The sequence below is a fragment of the Mytilus trossulus genome, unplaced genomic scaffold (genome assembly GCF_036588685.1).
Source record: "Mytilus trossulus isolate FHL-02 unplaced genomic scaffold, PNRI_Mtr1.1.1.hap1 h1tg000158l__unscaffolded, whole genome shotgun sequence".
NCBI classification, from domain to species: domain Eukaryota; kingdom Metazoa; phylum Mollusca; class Bivalvia; order Mytilida; family Mytilidae; genus Mytilus; species Mytilus trossulus.
The window spans coordinates 16,755-32,925 of NW_026963304.1; the positions used below are offsets into that span (position 1 = coordinate 16,755).

General features: G+C 31.7%; 1 protein-coding gene across 1 annotated transcript in view; it reads right to left on the bottom strand.

Annotated features, from left to right (window-relative positions):
- Window positions 1-9,919: 9,919 nt before the first annotated feature.
- Window positions 9,920-16,171, bottom strand: part of LOC134700540 (uncharacterized) — a 48,790-nt gene continuing 42,538 nt past the window's right edge. The window contains exons 8-11 of the mRNA XM_063561923.1: window positions 15,753-15,910; window positions 14,162-15,382; window positions 10,253-10,694; window positions 9,920-9,957 (exon numbers count right to left, since the gene is read on the bottom strand). Of these exons, the coding sequence (XP_063417993.1) occupies window positions 9,920-9,957; window positions 10,253-10,694; window positions 14,162-15,382; window positions 15,753-15,910 (1,859 nt within the window). The remainder of the gene's footprint in view (window positions 9,958-10,252; window positions 10,695-14,161; window positions 15,383-15,752; window positions 15,911-16,171) is intronic.

Here is a 16,171-nt window from a genome sequence, read left to right on the forward strand (position 1 = left end):
CAAACGAACCAAAGACATCTAGAGGTCAACGTCTGTTCTTTATCACTGCTCCTGAGACTAACGAACCAAAGACATCTAGAGGTCAACATCCGTTCTTCATCACTGCTCCTGAGACTAACGAACCAAAGACATATAGGGGTCAACGTCCGTTCTTCATCTTTGCTCTTGAAACTAACGAACCAAAGACATCTAGTGGTCAACGTCCGTTCTTCATCACTGCTCCTGAGACTAACGAACAAAAGACATCTAGGGGTCAACGTCCGTTCTACATTTGTCGGTTTGTCCATGGTTTTGTCCAACTTCGACTAGCAGTTATTGAAGGGCCCCTTTATATCTTCTCCCTCTTCTAAAGAATCATTTGTCGGTTTGTCCATGGTTTTGTCCAACTTCGACTAGCAGTTATTGAGGGGCTCCTCTATATCTTCTCCCTCTTCTAAAGAATCATTTGTCGGTTTGTCCATGGTTTTGTTTAACTTCGACTGACAGTTATTGAGCGGCTCCTTTATATCTTCTCTTCTAAAGAATCATTTGTCGGTTTGTCCATGGTTTTGTTTAACTTCGACATGCAGTTATTGAGGGGCTCCTTTATATCTTCTCCCTATTCTTAAGAATCATTTGTCGGTTTGTCCATGGTTTTGTCGTACTTCGACTAGCAGTTATTGAGGGGCTCCTCTATATCTTCTCCCTCTTCTGAAGAATCATTTGTCGGTTTGTCCATGGTTTCGTCTAACTTCGACTAGCAGTTATTGAGGGGCTCCTTTATATCTTCTCCCTATTCTAAAGAATCATTTTTTTTTCAATGTATTACTAATTTGTTCTTGTACTGAATATGCATTACATATTTGCCACTTGATTGCTTGTTATACGCTACTTTCAGCCTTATTGTCTATTTTTTGGCGGTGACGTTTTTTCTTGGTGCGTTTTGAGGGAGGGGGGGGTGAGGGTGTGTTCGGAGGTTACAAACGACATTTGGCAGGAAAACTGACAATCCTTGTCAATTAAGATTGCAGAATTTCTAAAAATGTTTATAAAATCATAAATCATTTAAATAATTATGTAATGGTTACAGACATAACTGTTATCAAAACGTAAAAATTTGGCGTGTCAGACGTACCAAATTATAGGTATAAAAACCTTTACAAGTGTGTTTGCGCTCTTCACGAGAATATGAAATTCTTCAAAATTTGCAGAAAGGCTTTATTTAAGCGAATTTTTGCTGATTTTGATTTGTTTTGCAAATATGAATAGATTCCACCATGGTCAGATTTCAGAAAATGTTAATTTATCAAATTTTATGTTTTTTTTAACATACGGTAATATGTTATTTCGTTTTAATAAACTATGTTTGTTAAAGTACATAGATAGAGCTTTTCAAAACCGGCTTTTTGCAACATTCACACCACCAATAAAAACGCAAACGGTATTAAGTAAATGTCTTGCAGAATGGCCAATGTCTAATTTCGGCGTTTTTTACGGGTAAAGTGTCAGTTGCGACATGAATGATTAAACTATTGGAGTTCAAGGATATAACATAGTGCTTTTCCGTAATTGAACAATCCAACTACGAGACAAATCGTGTTGCAACTATGATAATTGTTTCAATGGAATGATCAGCGATTGTGAGAAAACGCAATTTATTTGAAACAAAATAAAATTGAGAATGGAAATGGGTAAAAAGATATTACAATTCAAATTCTGATACAAATGAAGACATTTTTGCGGCATTAATAATAATCTTTATTTTGTCATATAAGTAACATTATACTTGTGACATAAACAAAAATAACAACAACAATAAAATAACTGAGTTGAACACACACATATCTATATATATACAAGTAAAAGTAACTAAGAGTCCCCTGTCCTCAGCTCTAAAGACTGTTTTATAAAGAAACCTGTTTTTTTCACTTGGTTTATATTAGAAGGATTTAGTAGAATTACTAGTTTTTGTGTATCAGATAGATTTGGAAACATAGGATTATCTATTGTCATGTCATTAAAAAGTTTTATACGTAAAACGTTATTAATTTGACAGTGGAGGAGAAAGTGATTTTCATCTTCTAAGGTTTTACAAGTTGGACATGTTCTATTGTCTCGAGGTATTTTTAGATATCTGCTTTTTTCAATGAGCAAATTATGGTCACTAATTCTAATTTTTGTAAATAAACGTCTAGTTTCAAAATTTTGATATTTAAGGTAAAATTCTTGGTCTTGTTTGACTTTAATATTTTTGTAAAGAAAAAGTTTGTTATTTTCGTTCAAACTATTTATTTTATTTTCCAGTAGTTCTGTATAAAATTTACTTCTAATATTCTTAATCCAAGTCTTTAATTTGTTAACTTGTTCCATGTTTTGACAGGACATTACTTTTTGTGTATCAATATTTATTTCTTGTGTTGAGTCTTTTATAAAATTGAACCAAGTATAAACTCCTTGTGAATCAAGGTGTTTACTTAATGTATAACTTTCTTTTAGTAACGGGTTTATGTTTTCAGTATTTAATCTAGCCCAATAAAGAATTGCTTGTGTTTTTATATATTTTTCTATTGGTTGCCTACCAAGTTCAGCTTTAACACCTAAATTAGCAGATGTTTTTTTAGTACCTAGAATATATTTACAGAAATTAACATGAACCTTTTCGAAGGGAGTCTTATCCAAATATTGGAAATTATCTATATCTTTGTTTTGAGATTTTAATCTGCCTTTTGCTCTATAATAAGATTGATATGTATCCATGTATGATATTTCAGCATTATATGTTAAAATTGGTTTTATAAGAGAATCAAAAAGATTACAGGATACATTAACAGGGAAATTTCCCAAAAAGGCTGCATGTGTTTTTAATGAAAACAGAGCTTTCCTAGCTTTTTTGGCTAAATCTGTTAAACTTGCATTTAAATTTCCGTTATTTTTTATCAGAGTGCCCAGAAATTTATATTCAGTAACGTTATCAATTTTTTCATTATTGAACCTTACAATGTATGGTTCCAGTTTTGTAGTTCTTTGTTCAATAATCTTTTTTTTTTGTTTTTTTAGTATTTAGACATAATTGCCATTTTTCACAGTAATTTGATAAATTATTTAAGCTATTTTGAAGACCTTCTTTACTTTCCGATAAAATTATAAGGTCATCGGCAAACAAAAGACTTCCTATATCAGAATTTAATATTCTCAAGGGTGTTGAAACTTTATGGTCAAAATTTTCAACTATATCATTAATAAATAAATTGAAGAGTGTGGGACTAATACTGTCCCCTTGTTTTACTCCTCGGTCAATGGGAAAGAATATAGAATGTTTATCATTATATTTTAAAGATGCTTCAGTATGAATAAACTGTTGTTTTATTATTTCAAACATATGTTTCCCTACACCCATTTTAGCTAATTTATAAAGCATTCCAATTCTCCAAAGGGAATCAAAAGCCTTTTTAAGATCTACAAAACAGACAAAAAGTTTTCTTTTATTTTTATGAATATATTTATTAATCAAAGTTTTAAGGATAAATACACTGTCTGCAGTTCTATGATTAACTCTAAATCCAAATTGGGCATTAGTTAATTTTTTTTCCATAGTTTTAATCATTCTTTGATTTAAGATGCTACTAAATAATTTGGATATACAGTTGATTAAAGAAATTCCTCTGTAGTTGCTTGGGTTACATTTGTCACCAGATTTATGTACTAAAGTTATGTATGCAGTATTCCATGAAGTTGGATAGTGACCTGTTTTTAACATAAGATTAAATAATTTAGCATATGCTTTGGTAGTTACTGGACTACTAAATTTAATTACCTCGTTTAACACACTATCTGGACCACTTGCTTTTCCATTTTTTAAGTTTTTTAAAATACAATTAATTTCAGAACAAGTAATAGGCCTGTCTGTTTCAGGGTTATAAGAAATATTATCTTCAAAATTTTTCAGCTTTTGCTCAATTTTGGTTTGAAAATCATTATTTATTTTTGAAAACTTTCCTTGATTTTGGAAATGTTTAATTGTGCTTTCACTGTCCTTTAACATTTCTTTTAAATCATCATCTCCATCTATATTTTTGTTTTCTAGTGATTTTAGTATTTTCCAGTATTCCTGAGGATTTTTATTCATTGAATCTGAAAGTTTATCAAAGATTTTCTTTTTATATTCTATTTTTTTCAGTTTTATTAACTTTCTAAATGATTTGAGTAAACAAAAATATTTATGTTTCAATGAACAGTTAAAGGGATTTTGTCTTAATTCTTTTCCGACTGCATTTATTGACTTTTTATATTCATATAATTCATTGTCTGACCATTTTTGTTTCTTTTTTTTTGTTTCTTTTAGAGTTTGGTATACCTCTTACATGTCTTAATGTACAAGATTTTTCTGTTAAGTTGCATAAAATTAAATCAAGCTCACTAGCTGCCTGATCTATCCCATTTTGATTTTCACTATATTTCTTTGTTTCAAAGTTTATAATTTCATTTATAAAATTTTCAGAAGATATAGTTTGAATTAATATATTTTTGGAGTTATCGTTCCACTTATAAGATTTCATTGTTTTCCATTTGTCTTCTGGAAACAGATACTGTTTATCACTTATATTACATTTAAGAAATATTTCAATTTGTGCATGATCTGAAAGGTAGTTGATTTCATTAGTTTTAAAGTATATTACTGAGGTCAGGAGACTCTTACTTACAATAGCATAATCTACTGTACTCAAGCCATTGGGCGTGAAACATGTAAAATATCCCAAAGAATCACCAATGTATCTGCCGTTAAGTATACGTAGTCTTGATGACAAGCATAATTCTAAAAGATTGTTACCCTGTGCATTTAGTGTTTTATCTTGGTTATTTCTTTTTAAAAATTGATCCACATCATAATTTTGAGGTAATATATTTTGAGAATGTATATTAAATAGATCTGGGTCATCATTTTCTATAAAATCTGGATGACTGCTAGTGCGGGAGTTAAAAGCTCCTATTAAGGCAATTTGTCCTTTGTTTGAATATGTACTTATTTCTTTTTCTAACTGGGTATAGTCATTTTCATAATGAGTGGAAGTTACAGGGGGGATATAAACAGCACACAAGTATAAGTCATGTGTAAGGCCAAAGAAATTTTTGTCTAATTTAAGCCATAGCCTGTTTTGTGAATTTGTACCTTCTTGAATATGGGAAATCCCTTTGGAGTATATTTTTTTTATAGTATACTAGTATCCCACCACTATGTCTTTTTGCTTTCTTCTTCTTTTTTCTTATTTTAGAAAAGGTATTAAAGCCAGGGATATTATATTCTTTACATTCTCCTTTCCAGGTTTCTAATAAGATATTTATGTCACTTTTTATACTGTTAAGAAAAAAATCATCATTTGATTTGTCACCAAGACCATGTATATTCCATGCAGATATAGTTAGTTGCTTAATTAATGACTTCTGATTCATTATAAATCCAAAATTGAAATATATGGCTGAAAACTAGCTTTAAAGCATAGTGATATATCTATAACATTATTATAATCATGTGTAAGTCTACATTTAAAAACACATAGTAGTATAATACATCTGTTTGAAAGTATACATTAAAAATAAAAAGGCATTCAGCTTATTTAAGCTAAGTACCATTAATGATGATCTTATCGTAAACGTCGTTGAAAAACAATGTTGTTACGGTTTTAGAAGAGGATCTAAATTTTAAAAGTCACAACAAGACCGTATACAATTGAACAAAGTACTTATATGACTTGTGCTGTTCGTTCAACAGAGTTTTCAAAGTTTTCAAAGGGCGCTCTTATGGCCGGATTAAAATATGCCATTTTGTTCCAAACTGTTAGTTTTTCAAATTCTGTTACAAATGAAGACATTTCTGCGGTATTAATGATGATCTTATCGTAAACGTCGTTGAAAAACAATGTTGTTACGGTTTTAGAAGAGGATCCAAACTTTCGTGCGTAACGTCATTGTGTATTAAATAGTGGTCGATAACAATGTTAATCACTGACATGCGTACAATTATATGTATGATAATTGAAATAAAAACACTTTTCGATATAGTATTCAGTGGCATTAGGATTCTTATTCTGGTTAAGGAATCCGAGGTACACAAGTTTGATCCAGGTTTTCTGATTAAGTGTTGCCTAATAAGGGATGTCTGCAGTTGTACAAGATCTATCAAATATGCAAAACAACCAGTTTCCACTGTCCGTTTAGCAAACAACAATTACCCAATAAATCTGACGATGAACCCAAACAAAACAATTAAAAGTAGAAGACAACCTGACAAAGCCATGGTTAACAAAAGGCAGTGGCTATTTGACCGGCACCGGCTAAATAGCAAATTTGCTATTTGACCGGCACCGGCAAAATAGCAAATTTGCTATTTAGCCCACACTGAATAAAATTTTTATTAATATGATTAGCAGAGAATAAAAAAACTTAATAATAATTTAAAATCATTTTATCCCAATATCAAGCATTAAAAAATACACTGAGTACAATAAAAAAAAATGAAGATGCTCATATTGAATAAATAATTTATAACTTTATAATATTAATTAAAAGCATGAAGACACATTTGTATATACATTTTTAAATATTTTATTTTCAAAAATATTTACAAAAAAGTTGATGTCCAAATTTTTGTAAAATCTATGGTTTAACTATCCTGCCATGCTATAAAAACAGTGTTATGTAAAACTACCTACATCTTAAAAAAGTTGTTTGCTACGAATTTCAAGAGGACACATGATTTAACATTTTAATTTGTTACAAAACCAGTTCTTTGCCTTTGAAAGTTGTTTTAATCTAGCACAGGATAAATGTTGCCACTCCAAACAGGAACTACACATTACACTGGCTTCCTTTGAATCTGCATCATGTGTGCATATGGTTCTTTTATTTCTCTTTATAAACACTCTTAATAGCTTCCCATGCATCTTTTTTTTTCTTTATTAAATCAATATTTACAATTGAGTCCAAACAAGAGGCAGTTAAAAGTTCAGGTCTTGCTTCAACTTGTTCTTCGGTTATAAAAATGTTGTTATTAGCAGCATGTTTTGCTAAATCGATTCCAACAAACCGTGTAATAAAAAAAATCTGATTTCTTTGGAACATTTCTTATCAAATGGTCCACAATTGCTTTCGGGTACTCTTTTTTGGAAGACCGATGACTGTTTGTTGTAGTTGTCCATATAATTTCTCTATCACTGCTCCAGTTTTACTTAAGACCGTTGTGAAAACTGTTTCTGGATATATGCCCAAGCATATGATGTCACCAATTCTTGATGTTTATATTCAGATGAATCATTCGAGAATGCTAAAACAGAGTCCTCTTTTGAAATATACCACTTAATAGTCTTGAGGTCTCGTTCTTTTCGCAAAGAATTTAAAGCAATCAGAAAGTGTTCAGCAAAAAACGATACTGTTGTCAAGTCATTAAAGATTGCATATGTTGGCGTTAATATTGAGTCACTGAGAAGGTCTTTGCATCGGAACTAAACACATTTATTCTAAAAACAGTTGTTGGCATGACACGGGTTATGTTCTTCTCATATATGTTATGATGGTATGATACTAAACCCCTAACCCCTGATTGTGCCTGATGTTCATATGATGAAATCATAATCTTTCAGTCAGTTTAATTGAAGTCTGGAGCTGGCATGTCAGTTAACTGCTAGTAGTCTGTTGTTATTTATGTATTATTGTCATTTTGTTTATTTTCTTTGGTTACATCTTCTGACATCAGACTCGGACTTCTCTTGAACTGAATTTTAATGTACATATTGTTATGTGTTTACTTTTCTACATTGGTTAGAGGTATAGGGGAGGGTTGAGATCTCACAAACATGTTTAACCCAGCCGCATGTTTGCGCCTGTCCCAAGTCAGGAGCCTCTGGCCTTTGTTAGTCTTGTATTATTTTAATTTTAGTTTCTTGTGTACAATTTGGAAATTAATATGGCGTTCATTATCACTGAACTAGTATATATTTAGTTTAGGGGCCAGCTGAAGGACGCCTCCGGGTGCAGGAATTTCTCGCTAAAGACCTGTTGGTGACCTTCTGCTGTTGTTTTTTTATTTGGTCGGGTTGTTGTCTCTGTGACACATTCCCCATTTCCATTCTCAATTTTATATACAAATGTGTTTTCATGCTTTTGATTGATATTATAAAGTTATAAATTATTTATATATGAACATCTTCAATATTTGTTTTTTGTTGTACTATATTTCCTGAGTGTGTCATAGTAGTCTCAGATATTTCTAATGCTTCATATTGTTATAAATGATTTTAAATAATTATTAATCCTTTTTATTCTCTGCTAATCACATCAATGAACAGTTTTATTCAGTGCCGGCTAAATAGCAAATTTGCTATTTTGCCGGTGCCGGTCAAATAGCAAATTTGCTATTTAGCCGGTGCCGGTCAAATAGCCACTGCCTTAACAAAAATCAAAATACAAACAACATTCTACAAAACACAATATAGACAACTAAGACTTGGCAACACACTCTACCACAAACCAGTGCACATCTCAGATGCTCAGGTAAACAGATCCTACTCCACATGTGGCACCCGTGGTGTTGCTCATGAGCATACAAATACAAAGTGTAAAGAGTCTTCAACGGGTAGAGACCGTGGCAGTCTCACAACACCAGGCTAAGGGTTCGCTGTTCCTATTCTGACTGAGTATTTATACATCCCACACAGCTAAATGGCAAGGTTTTATTGTTTTTCAGAAAGGAACATATTTCTATACCCCAGTTACCCTTGAGGTAGACAAATGTCTAGCAAACATCATTAATTCGGGCCATTTCAATTGATTTTTTATAGCTTGCTGTTCGGTGTGAGCCAAGGCTCCGTGTTGAAGAACGTACTTTGACCTATAATGGTTTACTTTTACTAATTGTGACTTGAATGGAGAGTTGTCTCATTGGCACTCATACCACATCTTCTTATATCCAAGTATACAAAATCTGTAAATATATTCAATGATGACTAATAAATTGGACCATCTGCATTAGATTCACTTAAGGACAAATACATTAAAATAATTCATACATCTTTCCCATGAAAAATATACAAGATATTTTCCTAAATGTTTTCTTGTTTTGTGTCTTTAATATATAGACACATTTTCTTATATCTGAAAATTTCATATTATTAATAAGACGTATAAAATATATTTAGAAACACATATTAGTTGTTCTGTACATAACGAATTTGGTGTTAGCAATATTTTCATTACAGATTTCCTGCATGTAATGAGAAACTTTGAATAATACGGAGACAGTCCAATATTGGTTCAATTTTTAAGTTAAGTCCAATATTTCGACTTTGGTACACTATTTCATCTAGACCATTATGTTCTATAACTTAACGAATATACATCTTGGTCAACTATTTCATCTTAACCATTACTCTCTTTAATTCTACAAAAAGACAGCTTGGTCCACTATTTCATCTTAACCATTTCACTCTTTAACTGTACGAAGAGAGTGTGGTTCACTATTTCATCTTGGTTATTTCTTTTTATAACATTATGAATAGACAGTGAAATTCACTATTTTATCTTAGCCATTATACGTTCCTAAACTCTATGAATAGACAATTTAATTCAAAATTTCATCTCAGCCATTATGCATCCCTAAACTCTATGAATCGACAGTGTGGTTGACTTTTTCATCTTGGTCATTGTATTCCTGAACTCCATGATTAATCAGGTTGGGTGAATTCTTCATCCGGGTCATTTATTTCTATAACTTTATGAAGAGACAGTTGAAGACGGACTTTAATTGGTAGCAATACATCTCAATATAAAGATGAAGGCCTTCTAGTCAAAATTGATCAGTCTAATGTCAATAAGATGGTAGTATGTATATTTCTAAGAAAGTGCCTAAATAACTGTTTGCAATAAAACTCGTGCGGATGAGCTTATTTCTCTACTGTGTTGGAATAAATTCAACTTCAATATCCATTCCTGAAATGAAAACAAAATAAATCACAACTCACAACTGCACAGATAATTTTAGTTACCGTTTTAAATTCTACTCCAAAAATACAGAGATAAACAATTTTTGGGATCAGTAGAAAAAGAAGCTATAGTGATTATCTTGCAATGGAACACTTTTCTAAAAAGAAACTGTTCTCTAAATACATGTAATTAAGTTTGCATCGCTTATACTGTTTGAATAAAATCATAATGAACTTTGTGAACACATTTTGTTTTTATAAAGGCTAAGAATTTCAACTGTTTAATAATAAACCATATTTACCTAATATTTCATCAACTTCCTCGGCAGAAATGGTTTTAGTTAAAATTGCATTCAGGTGATCTGTATAAAGCCTTGCTGGTTTGTTACATTGATCAAACCGTTTTAAAAGATCACTTAATATGTTACACAACTCATTAAAACGTGTATCTCCAAGTTCAAATTCCCCTGAGTGTTGTAGATCATTCCTTGTTAGTCTTATGCGCTCAATATCATCTCCAATAGCTATGTCTGTAACTTTAAGAGCGTTCCATACCCCTCCCCATCCATTAGTTGGAATATGTTTGTTTAGTCTCCTGTGCTCACTGTACAAGTATGTTATATCACAATCACTCCTTGGACGTAGATGTTGTTTATCTGGTTTTAAAAGGTCGTATAAAACATCAGTAAGAATATTCAGAGCAACCATCCCCATCTTTGTAAAATTTATTTCCTCGTTGGTGAACTGAAAAGAAGATAAAAGTAAAGAATTGTAAAGTAAAATATCAAAAAGGCCAAGATAATCTAGAAAAAGGCTTATTCTAATTTGACGCTCTTCAAACAACTTAACTCCACATGAATATACTGTATGTCAGCTGATCATGAATGTCAAGATTTGTTTAGGCTGTTCCAATATTCATACTTCCACATCGTAGACTTTTTTATTAAATGAGCTATGCCAGTTGACCCGATGTCAATCTGTGTAAGTGATGTCATTGAAAATTTACTCTCACTGTGACATTAGCATTGTGACATTGAAAATGTACAAGAAAATGTATGAAAGTGAAGGTTACCATCCTGATAATTAAACGATGATATGAATTTGTTGAAAGTTCATTTTCTAAAAAAACAAGAGGCTCTCAAGAGCCTGAATCGCTCACCTTAATTTTTGGGGTTAAATCTATCATCAATGATTATTTTGGCTTTTCAATTTATTTAAATGTTCTTTGAATCGTCCTATTTTCTTCAAAAGCAAAAAAAACAAAAACATTTTCTCCTATGTTCTATTTTAGCCATACTATGTTTCTTGACATACAAGGAAATAAAATATAAAATTTATACTAGATACTCTGAAACTCATTTAGCCTAAGTTTGGCTGAAATTGATACAGCGGTTTCAAAGGAGAAGATTTTTTAAAGTGAGTCAACATGATGAACAAATTGTGAAAAAAGTCTTTAAAGGGCAATAACTCCTTAAGGGGTCAATTGACAATTTTGGTCAAATTGACTTATTTGTAGATCTTACTTTGCTTAACATTTTTGCTATTAACAGTTTATCTGTATCCATAATAATATTCAAGATAATAACCAAAAACTGCAAAATTTCTTTAAAATCATCAATTCAGGGGCATTATACCTGAAAAACCAGTTACCCAATTCGGCTGAAAATTTCAGAACAGGTAGACCTCGACCTAATAAATACTTTAACTTCTTGTCTTATTTGCTCTAAATGCTGGAGTTTTTGAGATATAAGCCAAAAACTGCATTTTACCCTGTGTTCTATTTTTAGCCATGACGGCCATGTTTTTTGACAAAATAGAAAATAAAACACAAACTATATTTTATACACCCTACTGATCATTCAGTTGAAGTTTGGTTGAATTTGGTTGAGTAGTTTTAGAGGAGAAGATTTTTAAACGTTAGCAAATATGATGAACAAATTGTGAAAAATTGTCATTAAAGGACAATAACCCGTTAAGGGGTCAATTGACAATTTTGGTCATATTAACTTATTTGTAGATCTTACTTTGCTGATCATTTTTGCTGTTTACAGTTTATCTTTATCTATAATAATATTCAAGATAATGACCAAAAACTGCAAAATTTCCTTAAAATTACCAATTAAGTGGCAGCAACCCAACAATGGGTTGTTTGATTCATCTGAAAATTTCAGGGCTGATAGATCTTGACCTAGTGAACATTTTTACCACTGTCAGATTTGCTCTAAATGCTTTCGTTTTTGAGATATAAGCCAAAAACTGCATTTGACCCCTATGTTCTATTTTTAGCAATGGCGACCATGTTTGTTGATAGATCAAAACTTCGGATACAATTTATAAACTAGATACCCTAAGGAACATTCAGTTAAAGTTTGGAAGTATTTGGCCTAGTAGTTTCAGAGGAGAAGATTCTTGAAATAGTTTACGACGACAGACGACGGATGACAACGGACGCCAAGTGATGGCATTCGCTCACTTGGCCGTTCGGGCCAGGTGAGCTTAAAAAAAAACAAGAGGCTTTCAAGAGCCTGAATCGCTCACCTTAATTATTTTGGTTAAATCTCTCATCAATGATTATTTTGGCTTTTCAATTTATTTAAATGTTTTTTGGATCGTCCTATTTTCTTCCAAAGCCAAAAAAAATAATCATTTTCCCCTATGTTCTATTTTAGCCATAGTAGCTATGTTTCTTGACATACAAGGAAATAAAATATAAAATTTATACTAGATACTCTGAAACTCATTTAGCCTAAGTTTGGCTGAAATTGATACAGCAGTTTCAAAGGAGAAGATTTTTTTAAAGTAAGTCAACATGATGAACAAATTGTGAAAAAAGTCTTTAAAGGGCAATAACTCCTTAAGGGGTCAATTGACAATTTTGGTCACGTTAACTTATTTGTAGATCTTACTTTGCTGAACATTATTGCTGTTTACAGTTTATTTCTATCTATAATTATATTCAAGATAATAAACAAAAACAGCAAAATTTCCTTAAAATTATCAATTCAGGGGCAGCAACCCAACAACAGGTTGTCCGATTCATCTGAAAATTTCAGGGCAGATAGATCATGACCTGATAAACAATAATACCCATGTCAGATTTGCTCTAAATGCTTCGGTTTTTGAGTTATAAGCCAAAAACTGCATTTGACTCCTATGTTCTATTTTTAGCAATGGCGACCATGTTCGCGATAGATCAAAGCTTCGGATACAATTTATAAATTAGATACCCTAAGGAACATTCAGTTAAAGTTTGAAAGTATTTGGCCCAGTAGTTTCAGAGGAGAAGATTCTTGAAATAGTTTACGACGACAGACAACGAACGACAGACGACGGACGACGACGGACGCCAAGTGATGGCATAAGCTCACTTGGTGAGCTAAAAAAAGGAGGAAGGATTGATTTAATTGCTTCACTCATAAAGTAATCAATTATACGAATGAAATTGATATATGTGTACATATTTATTTGTGTTCTGCATACAATACTTGTTGAAAGCATTACAAATCCATCCTCTTTCATGGACAGTGCCATTTTGAATTGTGATAACTTGATAAACTCAAATCTTTTTTTTGTAATGATAAGAAGTTTCCTGGTTAATATTATCTTGCTAGTTTAACTTAAAGAGCTTACAATGACCAGATTGTGGTCACAACTTTTGACAATATGGCCGATATAGCCTACAGCTAGCAAGAGTTTTTTTTTGTTGGGGGGGGGGGGGGTAGATATTGGACTTGTGTGAAAACTTCTTAAACACATAAAACATGCTTAATACTATAATTCTTGAATGCAAATTGTTTATAATTAATTTAAACTTGTATCTTGATTTAAATCGTGCTTACGCATAACAATACCGTTAGAAATATCTATTTATGTAATACATAACAATGAGTCGGTACGTATATATATACATATACAGACTAGGACTATTCCGTAAACCTTATAAAAACTAATCTCCTCTTTGTCTTGTTCTATTTTTAACTTTTTATAAAATGTTGTCTGTTCATATTTGACTTACCATTATTTGCAAATAAATTGAAAATAATGGAATAGTACTCCTCCATTTCAAGGTCCTCCAAAAATCACGAGTAAGTTGACCGTTACTATGTAATTTTAGTTCCGGAAAAAACAGACTATCATGGGGTAAGTTTTTGAAAGGACTAAAAGAGGTGAACCAGTAAACCAGTATACCATATACCTAATCTTTCACTTACATAAGTTATTCTATGTTGTAGATCAGACCATTCATCTGTAAACTCGTGTGTAGTTGTACAGGTCTCACAGTAATATATTGTATCCTCCTCGTCACTAAAGTTATTCGATCCTGTAACAAACTCTGGTTTTGTTTGTCCACATTCCCACTTTTTCTCAAATTTTACATTGGACATCTTAAATCTTGTGCTTATTAACTTTGTCATTTCATCGGTCACATAGTCAGCAATGTATTTGTACAAACCTTTTTTGATATGTTTCCCAAACTGCCAAACCTGAATTTGAATAACATTTGAACATTTCATTACAAGCAATTTTCTTAATTTTTTTGTCTTCTGTAACTCAAAGACAGCAGAACCTCTGAAAAGAGCAATATGCTTTTTCTGTTGCTTAGCGGCAACCTGTGCAACTTTATATTTTCTGGACAGTGCAGCAATCAAATGATTTATTAGAGGTGGTGGTAGAAACCTGAACATGAAACATAACCATGTGGATTTTTTACAGATACCTTCTGTCACATTAAACATTTCATATATGTCACACTCAGGTTCTTCTTTAATCATGCAAGGTACATAATAGCAAGGTTTGTTATCAGCAGTGTCTCTCTCTGATATATTTGGACGTATGATTATATCAAACTTATCCATGACATTCAGTACATGATCTTTGTGTTTGTACAAAATGTTTTGTTCTTTTTTGAATATATCTTCTACAACTTCCCAATGTAATTTCCCTTTACAGAGAAATTCCTTCCATTCTTCTTGATGCTTTATGCTACGAGCTCGAAATTTCTCTGCTGTTATTATACATTTAAAAGCATCAGACAACCATTGTGTATCTAAAATAATAAAATCTGGAAGATCCTTAAAATAAACCAGAGCTCTGATTTCATGGTGAAATAACAAATACAACATGAGTTCCTTGTCATTCAATGGGTTCGGCGTTTCAGAAGAGATAACCCTTATTTCTTGATAGGAAATAATTGGTAACTCCTTCTTCTTCTCTTGAAGTCTTTGTTCGAGCTGAATGAATTTTAAGGGATAATTTATGTTCCATGTTCTCATTGTTCTGGCTAAGTTCACAATATCTTGTCGTATTTGCTGGAATACATTGTTATTATCCTCTGTATTAGAAATTAAGTAGTCACACCTTATATGTCCACGTTCATCTTTTGTCATTTTTTCAGTATATGTAAACAGTTTTTTCCTGCATGCATCTTCTATCTATAAAATAAGATATTGTTTTTTTTGCTTAGTCATGTTAGTATTTGCATTAACCCCCACACACCCTAAAAGAAACATCTTTTTATATATATTGTGATAACGATAATCATATAAATTATATTATTGAATGTTGGAAAATCACAAGTGCAAGAATTCGGTAGTATGTGTTACACTTTATTCATTATTTATAAATTGATCAACCGAAAATTAAAGATAAGCAATACTTTCAAATTGAATTAATATTTTCGATAAAGCTGAGCATTTAGAAAGCTGAGCATTTAGGCGCTTAAAAAAGGAAGGAAAAAATCATCAAGGAAAGAAAAACTAACAAGATCATATTAAAACAAAATGAAAAGGTAAAAATGTAAACCTCTTCTTCATCTGAAGTTACAGCATCTTTCCAAGTGCCAATAATAACTACTGGTGGATCAAGATCATCTGATGTTGTCTTGCTGTCATCAGGACTACTGTTGTCCTCTTCCAGTCTACTGTAGCAATGTATTGAGTCCATCCATAATTGGAATAAATCTACAAAGAAATGTTAAAATGACTTCATATCACCATTTATTCAAATCTCATGAAGATATATAGAAAGTTCTATGTAGTAGATTAATCTGAAGTAGCTTTACCAATATGTAAGTCGGTCTTAATATATAGGAATGACGAAAAACACATCACGAACTGTCTTTCTTTTCACAAACACAGAAATGTTATAAGAACATGTAATAAGTTTACTGTTTCTATTTTAAGGAATACACATTCATGGTACCATTTTATATAATAACTACC